The sequence below is a fragment of the Cyanidioschyzon merolae genome, chromosome 2, assembly GCF_000091205.1.
Source record: "Cyanidioschyzon merolae strain 10D DNA, chromosome 2, complete genome".
Classification (NCBI taxonomy): domain Eukaryota; phylum Rhodophyta; class Bangiophyceae; order Cyanidiales; family Cyanidiaceae; genus Cyanidioschyzon; species Cyanidioschyzon merolae.
The window spans coordinates 182,680-196,880 of record NC_010128.1 but is presented as its reverse complement, the minus strand read 5'-3'; the positions used below and the strand labels follow the sequence as shown (position 1 = coordinate 196,880).

The following is a 14,201-nucleotide window of genomic DNA, read 5'->3' as shown; positions in this document are numbered from 1 at the left end:
AGCACTGGCTCTTCTTTGCTCGATTGTTGGGAGAAAAGTTTTTTCCGATTTTTCACCGATCTGGCAACACCAAGCTTTCAGGAACCTCGACTTCCATGCCAATACCTTTCCCTTGGATTGTTAATTTTTGAAAATGAATGCCCATCGAATGCATCTGCCTTAAACCGCGACAAAAGCATTTGATTATTTGCACCTGGGGGTTGAGCACGATTGATTTGGGAGACTACAAGCGCCTTACGCAAGGAGCAACGATCAGGTCAAAAGTCTCCGCACGTGCCGCCATGGGGTTATAATGAAACTAAATATACATTTAGGTTCCAAAATGGTTCATACTGGTGATTGGGTAGCACATGGCGCAAGCAGCGATCTGTTTCTCCGCAAATTTAAGTATCCTCTTCGAGCGGGTGTAGTGGTCTTTGTTCCATGGTCGCTGCTGTCTGTGTGGAATGGTCGAAACTGCGCAGCAGTCACTACCCACTAGAGCCTCGATACGGTCACTCAGCACCCAGTTTCTTCAACGGAACAACAGACCTGGTCTATATATACGCCGGTCGCGGTTTCGACGCGACACCTTTTGGCGATGTATTTCTGTTCGACCCCGTTTCAGAGTCGTGCAGATCTGAGCTGGCCGATGGATCGGTACCTGCAGCTCGAAGTTTCCAAGCGGCGGTTGTTGCGGGCCACCGTCTCGTCGTTTTCGGGGGCCTCACAGCTGACGCGGATGCCAGCACCACCACTGCTGACAGCGAAGCGTTGACGAACAGTTTTTACTTATTGGACATTCTTCGACGGCCTATGAACTGGGCGGATCGAATGCAGGTCATCGAGCGTTCTCCATTGTACCGAATGAGCTCGCTATGGCCGTCAGGATGGGGTCGCGGCATCATTCCGATCCAGAAACAAGCCATATCTATGACGAGGCGCGGCCAACAGATACTCTACTTTGGTGGTGATATCGGAAATGGAGTCTACTCGCGGTGCGTGTTTATGTTCGATTTCCCGAAGAGCACCTGGAATATCCTTTTTCCGACTCGTATGGGGGCGAGCTGCGCAGAGTCTGGGCCTCCAGAGCAGGACTCTACTTATCCAGCAGCCAGGGCAGCCGCTGCAGCTGCTCCGTTTTCCGACCGAGATTCGTTATACTTCGGTGGCTCTCGAGCCTCAATCAATGGCAGCAGTACAGAATACAGAGTCTTCAACGATTTATGGATATTCCGCACCGCATCAGGAGAGTGGCAGAACGTTCCTCCATCTGCTGATTCACAAGCGCTGCCGCTGCCGCGCGAGGGGCATACCCTTACTCGCGCGCCCTCCTGGTTGTCGCAGTATCCGAGTTGGATTCTGTTTGGAGGCCGCACTTGTTCGGGTAATCGGACAGCGTGCCATCCGGGCGAATTGGTTCCTCTCAACGATCTCTGGTTGGTGCACATTGACGGCAGAGGTGCGGCAAACTGGCGAAGACTTCAAGAGTGTAACAGCTCTGCAGCTTCTGATACGCCCCTCGCGCGCAGCTTCCACACGATGACTCTCGTGAATGATGAGAGTCTAGTGTTGATTGGGGGCCTCGGCAACGAGACCGTCTTCGGAGATATTTGGCGAATGCGATGGAGGCAGAGGCCTTTAGAGGCACCTGCCCGCGCTTTGCGAGGAGGATTACCCACGACTCCCGGATCTCTGCCCATGTATGTTCTGATATACTTTCCGAAACTCTCGTGGTATGCTCCTGAACAATTTACCGTGGCAATTGACTCGTCCTTGCGACGGGGCGTACAGGAAATTCTTGCAAGTTCGTCGATTCCACTGCTAGACATCGTGCTCTATGAGACGGCTTCCGGTGGCGGTGGTCATGGGAAAACTCTCGCGCGCGGAACGCTCGCTCAGTACATCATGCTTATTGGACCTGCTTTCGCTGGTAGATTCCTTTCAAGAATTCAAAGCGCGGATCTAGCGAAATATCTGACCAGCGAAACGGGCACACCTGTACGTGTTATGGGCTGCTCCTCCCGCAATGCCCTCTCGATGAATTGGAAGCAACTTGGTGATAAGACTGCACCCAGCAGCGGAAACGCACTAGACACTGCTGCGATCGCGAGCATTGTGACGGTAGCCTCTGCAGCGGTCGCGGCACTGATTGTCGGCCTCCTGGTGCTCTTCATTCGTCGCAGGAGACGCCGTCGGCGAATGCGGCGAATCAGCAGAAACGACATGACCCCTGGCAGGATCGAACTCGGGAACTCGAGTCCTTCGTAGCGAGCAACCGCTCGATGACGGCAGCGCTTCGTTTACGAGCTGTATGTGCGCATCCAAAAGTGCTCGGCTTGGATGCTGTGCCCTGAGACTGGATGGAATTTCTGAGGCAAAGGCTTCGGGCTTGCTGACAGGCACTGAAAGTTACGTTTCCGCATCAATTTTACTGTCGTGCGCTCACGAAGCCTGCTTGATGTTAGAAGCACCAATATGCTAGCCGTTGATCCGAGTAAGCAGATCGGGCCGGCAATTGCGTCCGCTAGCCACATCTCGAAATCTTCATGAACTGGTTCCTTGCGCTGTAAGATCCGGGCGTCAAACTTGCATCCCGCTTTCTGCGCAGTATATGTCGACCTTTAGGGGATGGTTCAGTCCTTCAGCAGCTGCTGTGCTTGCTGGTGCTCTCGCATGCACGCCGTGCACTCGTCGAAGAGTCTCAAGCATCGAACACCCTTCAACAATTTTGCATTCCATTTCTGGGCGACATCGGTGCACCATGCAAGCATTCCATGACTGTACGACATTTGGCGGTAGTCAGCGAGCGGACCATTATACCTTTTCAAATATTTAATGGTCCTCGAGTCTGTGTCACCCACTGGCGCGAGCAAGACGCTGTGATTCCACTGTGGCGCTCAAGAGCTGAATGGTGTTCCATCGGAGGCTTTCGCGCCAGTCGCCGCGGTAGAGGACGGCCTCGCTGATATGGAAGCGTCTTTACTGACTCGGATGGGGATCCCGTCGAAGCTCCGTCTTGGTAGCGGGCGTGCGAGTCCGGTTGCCATCTTTCTCTCAAACATCGATTCGCTGTGCGACTTGCATAGAACGCCAACAGAAACCATTCGTCGATCCGCGAGAACAATTGGTTTACACATCACGGCCTTTAGGGAGCAGAAGGAACCGCGCCAATGTTTCCGTCGTGATTCGCATCCCGGTCTGTGACTCGCGTCCATCCATTCATGACATTTGCTTTCGTTCTTTGGCGGAACCTCATACGCTTGGTCTTTCGCAAAAGAATCTGGATTTTTTGTACATATGTATTCCGCAAAGCATGTAAACGCATGCTTCTGAGCGACCGTGTCGTGCTCGATAAAGGTCCCACCACCACTGAGTAGCTTACCGTATTCATGGTGCGCATCTGCTTCCCAACACGAGCCGTTCTCGATATTTGTACATTTGCTGCACCATCAAGAGCACCTTAACCTCATCAAACGAGGGCCCAGGCCGCTCCAGGTTACGCAGCAGCGGAACGAGCGACACGTCATGCGTGAGCTGCGACCTGCGAGATCCCGGCATGCACGCAATGCCATTTCACGCATAGCGAGAACCTCGGCACGGATCACCAGATGCGTGTGCAAGCGCCAGCGCTCGACTCGAGGCAGTGCGCTCCCCGCGCGCACACACCTGAAGCGCAGAGGCAGCGCATGCACAACGGATCAGAGTTGCCATCAGGGAGATGGCTCTCGTAGCGCATCTACGGGCGCCCGACTGCGTGCAGCCATGTCACGCAGCTCGGACAGCACTGCGATGCGATCTCCAGTGCGTGCGTGCTTGTGTCGCACGCAGTGCGCAAGATGTTCATAGAGGCGAATCAGCTCTTCTGCGGACAAACCAGCTGATGTTGCTATGATCGTTTCCAGTGTATCGAGAAGCATCGAGTCGGGTGGTCTGATGTAAGGCGAGAGCATCTGGTTTGCTGTGGGCTGCGTGTTAGGGCGCTTTCCGTCATGCAGCGCTCCAGTGGCCGAGTTCGTTATTTCGGAATCTGTATGAGCAATCTCCTGCACGAGTTCCTTGGACGAAATGTCTACAATTCTGGGCGAATCACTGGGCACTCCCTTCAACGTCTGTTCTTGCACTTCTGGTGTGGAGGAGCGATCTCCAGCCGAAAGTCCGGTATCATGAGTGACGATTAACGCTGCTGGCGTCGCCATTTCGGATGTCGCGAATCCATCTCTCAGTGGTGAGCATTGCACATCGCGGGGAAAGCAAGTCGAGCTCGTCCCCTCTGACTGACGAAGACAAGGCGCGAACTCCGTAGCGCTCCCGTTGATATGCGGGTGCGCGTTGTCCATCGACGAAAGGTAGGCGTTTGGCTGCGTCTCGATATCCTCGAAATTTTTTTGGGACGCACGCATAGGGCCGTTCTGCTCATCTTGGAGAGATCCATGCAATGTGTCAGAGGCTCTTTCGTGGATGCGGTGGTGCTTGCGGGACTGGGAAACAAGGTGGGCAGCCTCCGAAATGCTCAAGACGCCATCGCTTCCGAGAGATCGGGTGTGGCGTCGTTGTAACTGCAGGATTCGGCGTTCGTGCTTCCTGCGCTCTACGATTGCAGCGCATTCGGCAATAATCGTGGACTCCTCCTCGTTCTCCTCGGGATCCATGAGAAGATCCGCCCAGCGGTGGACGATATCCAATAGAGCAGTCGCCTTCGAACGGATGCGCATTCCCTTCTCATCATCCGCCGGATTGTATTGCAGCGCATTTTGTGCCAACAGCTCAAATGCAGCTACTAGATCATGCATCGTCTGAATTTCTTGAGCGTTCACCCGGTCCAAAATTGTGGAAAGATCTATCGGATCTTTCACCAATTCGTAATAGTCAGGAGCCTCTGACGAGGACACTCGTTTCCAAAATGGCTTATACTTTCGATCGGAAAGAAGGCGCTCCACAAAGTCACGCATAAGAAGTCGCAGTTCGCGAAGAGTGCGTTCCTCGCGCTGTATGAGACGATCTTTTTCTCGCGGATTTGCTTTTGGGGAATTAGGAATGGGTGCGCGCGGTAGTTCCTCAAGCACCTGCGGGTCGACGGTGGCGGCTTCGCGCGAGTCCGCCTCACAGCTCGGTGGTGATGCTGCTTGCTGGATCAGGGGTTCGAACAGGCGCCGACGCGCATGTTCTGGTGGACTCCCTACAAAGTATGCAGCGTCGCTCTCTGCCACAAAGAATTCACAGATCTCTGCGAGGTCCGGTTCGACTTCATCATCGCATCTTGTTAGCGACGCGGATTCTTGAGTTGCTAAAAGCAAATCCCGGTCAGTTTCCGCAGTCGCGAACACAAAGAGAGGCGAGTCTCGATGTAGGTCCCGTAAATTCACGAGCAACAAACTCCGTAGGAATTCTCGATGTTGCCCTGCCCATAGCTCGAGGTGCGGTATATACATGACAGCAGCCGGGCATCGCAATGCTTCACGAAACGTCGTTACAAGTGCCTCTTCTGGTGTACGAGCCGACGCATCGGCAACCAGAGAGGGCAAATCCATGGTATACAGAACACGATCCTCCATTTCGTGCAGTAGGGCTTGCCCCAGTATCGTCTGTCCATTTCCTGGGGCACCATAAATCAGCAACCGCCCTCCTTTGCCTGACAGAGAACGCATGCTCATTTCACGAGTGCGCTGTACAATCATTTCCAGCTCGTGGCCAAGGAGGATGGATTGCTCCTTGTCGAGCGGTCGACCAAAAACGCGCAAAGAGCGGTGTGCAGTCGGTACGACCATGGACATCGCACTGATGAAATCGCTTTCACCTACCTGGACTCGTCGTGGATCAATGAGTAACTTTTCCACCGAATTGTATATTTGAGGATACCGACGCCGCAGAGCATAAAGGGCAGCCTCAGAGCAGAGCGCTTTCAGATCCGCACCGCAATAACCCGCAGTGTGCTTTGCCAGGCTATCTAGCAGTTCTCGCGGGGGCGGCTCCATCCAGTCACGGGTATGTATTTCAAGTATCCGTCTGCGGGCTGCGGTGTTCGGCAAACTGAAGACGAATTCACGATCGAAACGACCAGGGCGTCGTAGTGCTGGATCCACAGCGTCGATGCGATTCGTCGCTCCGATAACAATGATCTGCCCACGGGCGTCCAACCCATCCATGAGGCCTAGCAGCGTCGAGACGATGCTCGAATGAATCTGGTCTTGTTTGCTGGACCGTACTGGAGCAAGGCCGTCTATTTCGTCGAAAAAAATAATCGCTGGCTGGTGTGATTTGGCCGCCTCAAAGGTTAATCTCAGCTGGCGTTCCGCTTCTCCGACCCACTTGGAGAGGCAGTCTGCACCGTTCCGCATAAAAAATGCTACTGGAGTTCGTGTACCTGCCGCGCATGCTGCTGCAAGGACACGAGCCATCAAAGTCTTGCCAGTGCCAGGAGGTCCGTGAAACAGCACGCCTTTCGGTGGCTCCAGCTTGAACTGCTCAAAGACCTCGGGATACAGAAGTGGTAAAACAATCATTTCTTTGAGCGCTCGAATGTAGTCGTCCAGACCTCCAATCTGCTCCCAGCTAAGCGTTGGGTCTATCTTCACCGGTTCAACAGCAGCCTTACCCGTATTCTCTGAAGAGACACCACGAAAGGGGCTCCTTCCGGCGAGGCTACCACTCGTTGTACCGCCTAGCTCCATGTTGACGGGCTGTATACTGTTCTTGGAGGAGATAAGGCGGCGACGTTCGCGTTCACCCCATGTGTGTTCGTCGAGATCCACAGCGTCTGAGTCGGAGTCCAAGTCCACAGGGCGAGAGCGAGAAAAGCTACGAAGCAGTGGATTCACTCCAAACGCTCGTTCTGTCCTGGTATTGAGCTCTCTTATAGTCTTGTTTGATCCTCCTTTTGTGCCTCTTTCCACGGAGGGGGGCTCCCTACAAGCCTCCGCTCCACTTGCGGACAATGCAGGTTTTGCCGATATCATCGTATGTCGCGCTCTCAGCCTGGATCGTCGCGGCTCAAGGTATTTGAAATCGTCATCTTCAGGGTCATCTGATTCCTGCGACGAACCGTCACTGCTAGATACTACAATATGCTCGCGCTCCATCTGTTTCTCGAGCTCTTCCTCTTCTGCAAGTTCCTTCTCTTCCGCCTCAGCGAACATCGCGTTAACCTCCTCGCTCGAAGTACATTCATTATCAATCAGATCAGAAGAGTCTCGAGCTTTCCGCCTACCTGTGCGCCTCCCAGATTCTTGCGGTTCGTAAGAGCTGTCCGACGAGTTCCACGTCGCACGTCGTCGGCGAGTCTGAGGCTCGCTGAAACCTTGAGACCACTTACGCATGGTTCTTCTCGATCTTTTGGTCCTTGCATATTTCATTTCCACTCGGGAAGACTCATTTGAAGAGCTCGCGACCTCCTCTGAAGAGGACTGCTGGTCAGCGTACCGCACGCGGCCGCGATTCCGCCGAAGCGTGTAGCGGCCGTGCTGAAGCGCAGAAGCTGAGCTCAAGTCCTTGCGAGAAACCTGCACTGAACCCAAGGAGCTTTCAAGACGATTCTGCGCGATAATGAGACTTCGAGCTTCCCGATTTCGAGGCAGTTTAAAGTGCAAAGGCCTCTGTCCAGTGGACACAGACTCGCGCGTTTCACGCACTCCTCTAAGGCTCTCATCCGGTCCAAAACTACCTGACTGGACATTATCGAGTCTCCTTAAGCGCTTGTGTCTTGCACAAGCATCCATGAGACGCTCTATCGCCGTAGAAGTCCCTCAAGTTGCTGGGATGCAGACCCAGAGAGCGCACCTGAACCATGCACGCTTCAGCAAGGCGAAGATGCGCGCCATTTGGCGATTCATGCGTGACACCGCGATCGTGCTGTTTCGTGGCAGAGAAGGGGCGGGCTCCCATGATCTCCTCAGAGGGGACAACACCTGTGTCAGAAAAAAACGGAACACTGAGTTGTTCACGTTGTTCCAGCGGATCAGTTCTTTCCTATTTATCTTATAGAACTATATACACTTGGAATTCGAGGTGCAGCAATTACGCCTTACGAAATCAAAGGAATTCGAGCATTCTCAGACGTCTTTTCGCGGTGGCTCGTTTGATGCTTTGCTGCTGGAATTTGTTACTGCACCGGAGTCAAGGTGGATTTCGACGCAATCGGACAAGATTTCGTAAAATAATGGGAATAAGTACCCGATTCTAGTGTATTAGTATATGGTCCTCTCCACTCCTTACGTGTCGCCTATTCAAATCACCCATGCTTCAAGTTTTCGATCTTGGTGCTTCAAGACAATATGTGGGGGCAGCATTTCGCGCCGCTGGATTGGCGAGAATGCATACTCGACTAAGTTTATTGGCGGCTTGTTTACGAGCTCAAGCCGGAGGTTCTCGAAACTTGTCACGTTAAATGATTGATTCAATTCGTCAGAAAAATACGCGTCCATTCATGGCTATGCACCAAACGGCACTCAAAAGCTGCATAATAACTCTAAAGGGATATGCTTGCAGAGGCTCCCTCCTGTTCTGTTTGCATCGAGATTGGTCTTGAGTTGGGAATTGCGGCGTCGAGGTGATCGCTAACGGTGAAGGGTGCATCAGCGCTTAACACGAGGGGAGCATTAACGAATCGCAGTTTCTCGACTCGTTCTCGGGTCTGGTTTTTGCTCCCGTCATTTATTCCGTTTTGGACAACATCGCTTTCCGATAATTTTCTATCGAATGACGCAGCGTGTGCTTGTGTGTGCAAAAAACATGAATTTCAGTGAAACAAAAATGTCTCACGAACGTGGATGGTAAATACGTGTCCATTCACAGACACCTGCCAGCCTTTCTCGACCGGCCGCCCGCTATTGCTTTTAGTTTATCCTGGCACAATTCGAACCTGAGAGGCTATCCCATGGTGTTGGATCGCATCAGCTCTTTGAGCCTCGTCTTCAGGATCGCACATCTCCTAATGTTGATGGCAGCACTGAAGTTCCGATTCAAGAGCTCTATGTATTTATTGCCTCCGGTGGAACTCATCGATGCAAGGATTCATAGAACTCGTGCCCTCTGTGCCATTACAGTCTCGTCATCGTACCGTTGGACAAACATCTTTTCTTGCATATCCCCCAATACATTTCTTCTTCCTCTTCGTCACTCGCTCTTCTTCGCTCGATGGTCGGCGAGGAGAGGATTTTCACATTTTTTTTTGTGGAAATCCGGCGACACCAAGCCTCCGGGATCCCCGACTTGCTTCTCAATACTTTTCCTCGGGTTTTTGTTTCTTTACAATGAACGCACTTCTTTCTACTCTTACGTGAGGACCTTCCCGGGGGAGAAGGACTTGCGGAAGAAAGACGGAATGTACCTTGGCGTCACCTTGCGCTGAACGCTTTAGCGACTTTCCCAGTGCAGCGAATATTACTTTGCACAAAAAATGCCCTTCCGTGGACCCCCACCACGGAGTGTACGGAGGAATAAAAAGCTGCTGTTTTCCAAAAGAATCGGTAAAAGCTCAAACGCATGGGGAATTGAGAAATACAACGTTGTGTAGTAGAAGAACTTCGCCAGACATCAGGGAAAGTCTTCAATGATTCGGCAAAGTGGATGCGGTTGGATGAACCTTCTGTACAAGCGAAACTGAGGCCGCAACTTGAGTCTACTGCAGCCAGAACACAGGACGTGGTCGCTATCCACGAGTTCGATCGTACAGTGAACGGACTCCATCTCCTCGAATACCCTTTAACGCGCTCACCGTCTCGTCCGTGGGAAGTATCATCGACCGGGAAAACGAACTGACGAATCCCCGTATCGTGCCGACCAGAACGTTCCAGGAACACTGTCTTTTCGATTTCGGTGGAAGATAGCCGTGCGTGGACCAGGACTCTTGTTGGCGCTTGTATCCCAGTGTTTTCAGATCTACACGAACAAGCTGCTGGACTACAGAGACGACAATGATGGCTACTATCGTCCATTCTTGCTTTTCATTGAACTCAACGACACGTCGTTCTCCGCCATCGACCGAAATTAGTCTTCGAGAATATCAGTTTTTTACAATGGGGCGCAGGTTCTTGGTTCTGTAAGAGTTCCTCGACCATCTAAGTATCGCGGTACAGCTGAGCTGCACGAGGAATGCAGTCCTCCATGCGCTGTTCAGTGATAAATACATCCGACTGGCAATTCGTCTACAATCCATAGGGTACATTGCATCGTGATGTCGATCGCCTGTTACAAATTCCGAAAACGCATACGAATCCACACAGCAGTGTGAAACAGAATTGAGTTGAATGACGATAACCATCCAGACTGCCTTCGTTAGGGCATCCATCGCGATCGGCGCTCATCGAAAGCCGCGAAGTTTACCGAAGCGCGAGAAATGAGATCAAGCGTACCTTGGGGTGATGAGTCGGAAATACCTTGGAATGTCATGTTCCTGAGGGTCTCAGGAGTTATCGTTAAGGTACTGAAAAGCATTGGGAAGCTCCAAATAAAGTCTTATCGGTTTTTGTGCATCATTTAGGTGTAATGGACGAAAAACCTTTCTTGACCGACCCAGAGCAGCGTAGTGAAGGAGCAGCTCGAAAGCAGAGCTCCGGAGACGAGTCGGAAGCGGCCCCGCAGGGCGTTACGGAGCAGACGACGCCTTGTCTGTCTGTTTCTGATTCTGAAATCGAGCGCGGGGAAGCGTCATGTGCTGCAACTGTGCAGTGGCCCCAGACCGAACCGCTGCTAACGCACCTCCTCGTCTGGGGAGCGGTGTCCCTGGGCAACGTAGTTGCAGTTCCGCGTCTGCAGCCTCCTTTCTCGAGCTCCACTGAGTGGGCTCTAGCCTCCATTCCTGAGCCAGTATACGCGGTGGGTGGTACAAATTTTACGGTTGTGCTCACGCGCCCGGGTACCTTGTTTTTCCTCAGTGAGTCGGGGACCCCGGCGCGGTTGGCTCTGCCCACGGAGTGCGTTTCAGTAGCGTGCAGTGCGCACGTGGCTTTTGCTGTAGGGCGCGATGGGTCACTTTACTATATTCTGCAGTCTGAAGAAGGTAGGGTGCAAATCGATCGCGTCTCTGAACTCGGGGACTACAAGATCGTGCAAGTAGCCGCCGGACGGCATCACTTTTTGGCGCTCAGCTGGGCGGGCGAATGCTTCCTTGGAGGGAACCCCAATCCTGCCGAAACTAACCCGGACGGCACTGTGTCGACAAAGCCCAGCATACTCACGAATATAAGGCGTATTCACGCTCTCTACGGTCAACCTGTGTGCAGGATTGCCTCTGGTGCGTATCACGTTGCGCTGATTACTTCATCGGGATCGTGTTTCACATTTGGAGACAACCGAGATGGTCAGCTAGGTAACCCAGCCGCAACCAACGGAGCAGCATTTGTTCTGCAGCCCACGAGAGTGCCGCTGGCCCTTCCGAATGACGTTTACGTAGACGTCGCATGTGGTGCCCGTCACACATTGATTCTCACGGCATCGGGAAAGGTCGTTTCCGTTGGTGGTGGACGCAACGGTCAGCTAGGCCATGGTTCTACGGCAGACATATCCACAGTGACCGTTGTGCACGGCCCGCTGGTTGACAAACATATTGTCGCTATAGCGGCAGGCGACTCCCACTCGCTCGCCCTTGATGCCGAGGGGACCCTCTATGCTTGGGGCGCAGGCGAGTCGGGTCAGCTTGGTGACGGTGACGTCTCCGACAAGCTCCGTCCACTGCCTATCCAGGCGCCTCGTTTACGTGTAGCTGCTTTGCAAGTCGATCCAGAAAGCGAAGACGGAGAGCACCTGGCTGGCGCGACTAGAAACCTTCTCAGCCTTGCGTCAGATGCCGGGAAGCTTATCTGGTGCGGCGTAAGTGCGAGCGGTAATCGAACGTACGGCGTCGTATGTCCGAGCGATCGCCAAGTGCCGATACCTGTGTATCGCCCGCTGGCACCCAGGGGCTCGCCATTCTTACAGAAAGGCTCACCAGCGCCTTCGATAGATTTGCGTGCAGTGGAGCGATTCTATGCAACGCCCCAGAGATCCAAGGCAACACTCTATAACCTGGCGAGAGAGCAAGTGTATCTGGCGATCCTGGCAATGGGTGATGCCAAGATGCTGCAAGAGTACACTGAAGCTCCGAATGTGTCATCGACGTTCAACGAGAGCGTTCTCTGGACGCCACCTTTTCCTGTTCAACATCGTCCGCCCGTGGATGCACGAGAAGCCTGCGGTCGAGATCCTACCGCTCGTAGGTATCCCGAGGCAGCTCTAGCGATGCTGGCGCTGATTCAGAATCCTATCTTTGCGGACGCAGACGCACAGAACCGCTCACCGGCACTTCTATCGCGCGCACTGAGCTTGTTGATGCGTTGCACCACGGGCGCCTTGGAACGAGTGGTTAACTCGCTGCGGGAGGCTCCAGCAGAGCTGATTATCCAGCGCTTTGTAACACCGATGAATGATCTGATATCTATATCTCTGCGGGCAACGAAGCGCGTATCGCAGGCGACGATCACTGCGGCGAAATTTCTGGAACTAGTCCACCGAGCGGCTGGTGACCGCCTCCCGCGGACTGTTTTCTATAATGATGCAGTTTCGAATATAGTCGACCTTTGGACTGACTATGAACGTTGGCGTCGAGCCCCCGAGAGCTTCTCATTCTGCAAGGATGCTCCGTTTCTCATCGATCAGGCAGCGAAAGCACGCATTCTCCACGAGGAAGCACGCGTCACACAGCATTCGGAGCAAATGCAAGCATTTTTCCAGCACGTTTTGCCGATGCCTTTTGGAATCATCGGGCAGCCGCTCGGAGCTGACACCTTCTGCGTGCTGAGGGTGCGGCGAGAGCACATCGTGAGTGATACGCTGGTCTGCATCCGATCTCTAGATTCGCGGGATTTGTTGAAACCGCTTCGCGTTGAGTTCATTGGTGAACCGGCTGTCGATGAAGGTGGCGTTCGCAAGGAGTACATGATGATGCTCATGGAGAAACTCCTATCGCCCGATTACGGGATGTTTCAGTACGACGCCGAGACGAGATACATATGGTTTAATCCCCACAGCTTTGAATCCAAGATCGAATTCATGCTCGTTGGGTTGCTGATCGGGCTGGCTGTTTACAACGGCATCATACTCGAAGTGCATTTTCCACCGATTTTGTACAAGCGCCTGCTAGGTATGTCGGTGGACGTAGCGGACCTCCGAGACGCTTTTCCGCGAGTAGCGCAGTCGCTACAGCAGCTGCTGGCGTACGAAGGCAAGGAGCCTGTCGAGGACGTTTTCGGTTTGACCTTCTCCATTGATTATAACTACTGGGGCGAAATCCGCACTTACGATCTTGTTCCGAATGGCCGAAATATTCCTGTCACGAGAGAAAATAGGCAAGAGTTCGTGCGATTATATGCCAGATATCTCCTCGTTGACTCTGTTCGCGAACAGTTTGACGCGTTCGCGGCGGGATTTTCGATGATGCTTTCCCGGGGCGTAGCGCTCATGCTGTTTTCGCCAGACGAACTGGAGATTGTCGTTCGAGGTGAACCAGAACTTGATTTTCACGCTCTTGAGCGCGTCACCAAATACGAAGGTGGATACACGTCGGAGTCGCTGGCTGTTCGGTGGTTTTGGTCCATTGTTCACGACAACATGAAGGAGGATGATCGGCGCAGGTTACTAGCCTTTGTCACTGGCTCCGACCGCGCCCCGGTGGGTGGCCTGGGCAAACTGCACTTTGTTATCCAGCGAGCAGGTGCAGACACAGACCGATTACCGACTGCGCATACGTGCTTCAACGTTTTGCTTTTGCCGGATTACTCGTCTCGAGAGAAAATGCGTGCAATGCTGGACACAGCGATAAAGAATGCGCAGGGCTTTGGTCTTCAGTGAATAAAAAAGACGGTCTAGCATTCTCTGTATAACCGAGTCACGCAGCGATCGGCAAAAGGAATCATGAGCCTGCAAAGTAACCATGAACAAAATGACTATTTCAAGCATGGTGCACTCGTGCGCTTCGGGTTCGCTGTTCAAGTCATGTGCCTTGCGCCGCAGTGCCGCTGGATGTAGGTGCTCGTTCGAATGCCTGGAGATCCATCCGGTTCTACTTGTTCCCGTTCCTGTACGATCTGAGGTGCGTGTGCCGGTCAGTTTCTATGTGCGACGGTGTGACGGATGCTCGACAGGGATCGGTGAGGTATCAGCGTAGTGCCAGGGTCTGGACCTTTTTTTCCACAGCAGTCACCGCATGAGGGCGGTTCTTCTGGCCTCGGTGTAAATTCACCAGCAGAGTG

The 14,201-nt window shown here is 53.1% G+C and overlaps 3 protein-coding genes across 3 annotated transcripts; 2 read left to right on the top strand and 1 right to left on the bottom strand.

Annotated features, from left to right (window-relative positions):
* Positions 1 to 423: 423 nt before the first annotated feature.
* CYME_CMB072C (similar to cell polarity protein tea1p) lies at positions 424 to 2,250 on the top strand (the record flags this gene model as incomplete). The annotated part of the gene is made up of 1 exon (XM_005535115.1): positions 424 to 2,250. One exon carries the CDS (start codon positions 424 to 426, stop codon positions 2,248 to 2,250), a length of 1,827 nt encoding a protein of 608 aa, XP_005535172.1.
* A 1,442-nt stretch (positions 2,251 to 3,692) lies between these two features.
* Positions 3,693 to 7,694, bottom strand: CYME_CMB071C (bromodomain protein 103; the record flags this gene model as incomplete). The annotated part of the gene is made up of 1 exon (XM_005535114.1): positions 3,693 to 7,694. The coding sequence occupies one exon, from the start codon at positions 7,692 to 7,694 to the stop codon at positions 3,693 to 3,695; it is 4,002 nt and encodes a 1,333-aa protein (XP_005535171.1).
* A 2,767-nt stretch (positions 7,695 to 10,461) lies between these two features.
* CYME_CMB070C (ubiquitin protein ligase E3A) lies at positions 10,462 to 13,800 on the top strand (the record flags this gene model as incomplete). The annotated part of the gene is made up of 1 exon (XM_005535113.1): positions 10,462 to 13,800. One exon carries the CDS (start codon positions 10,462 to 10,464, stop codon positions 13,798 to 13,800), a length of 3,339 nt encoding a protein of 1,112 aa, XP_005535170.1.
* Between the last annotated feature and the right edge of the window lie 401 nt (positions 13,801 to 14,201).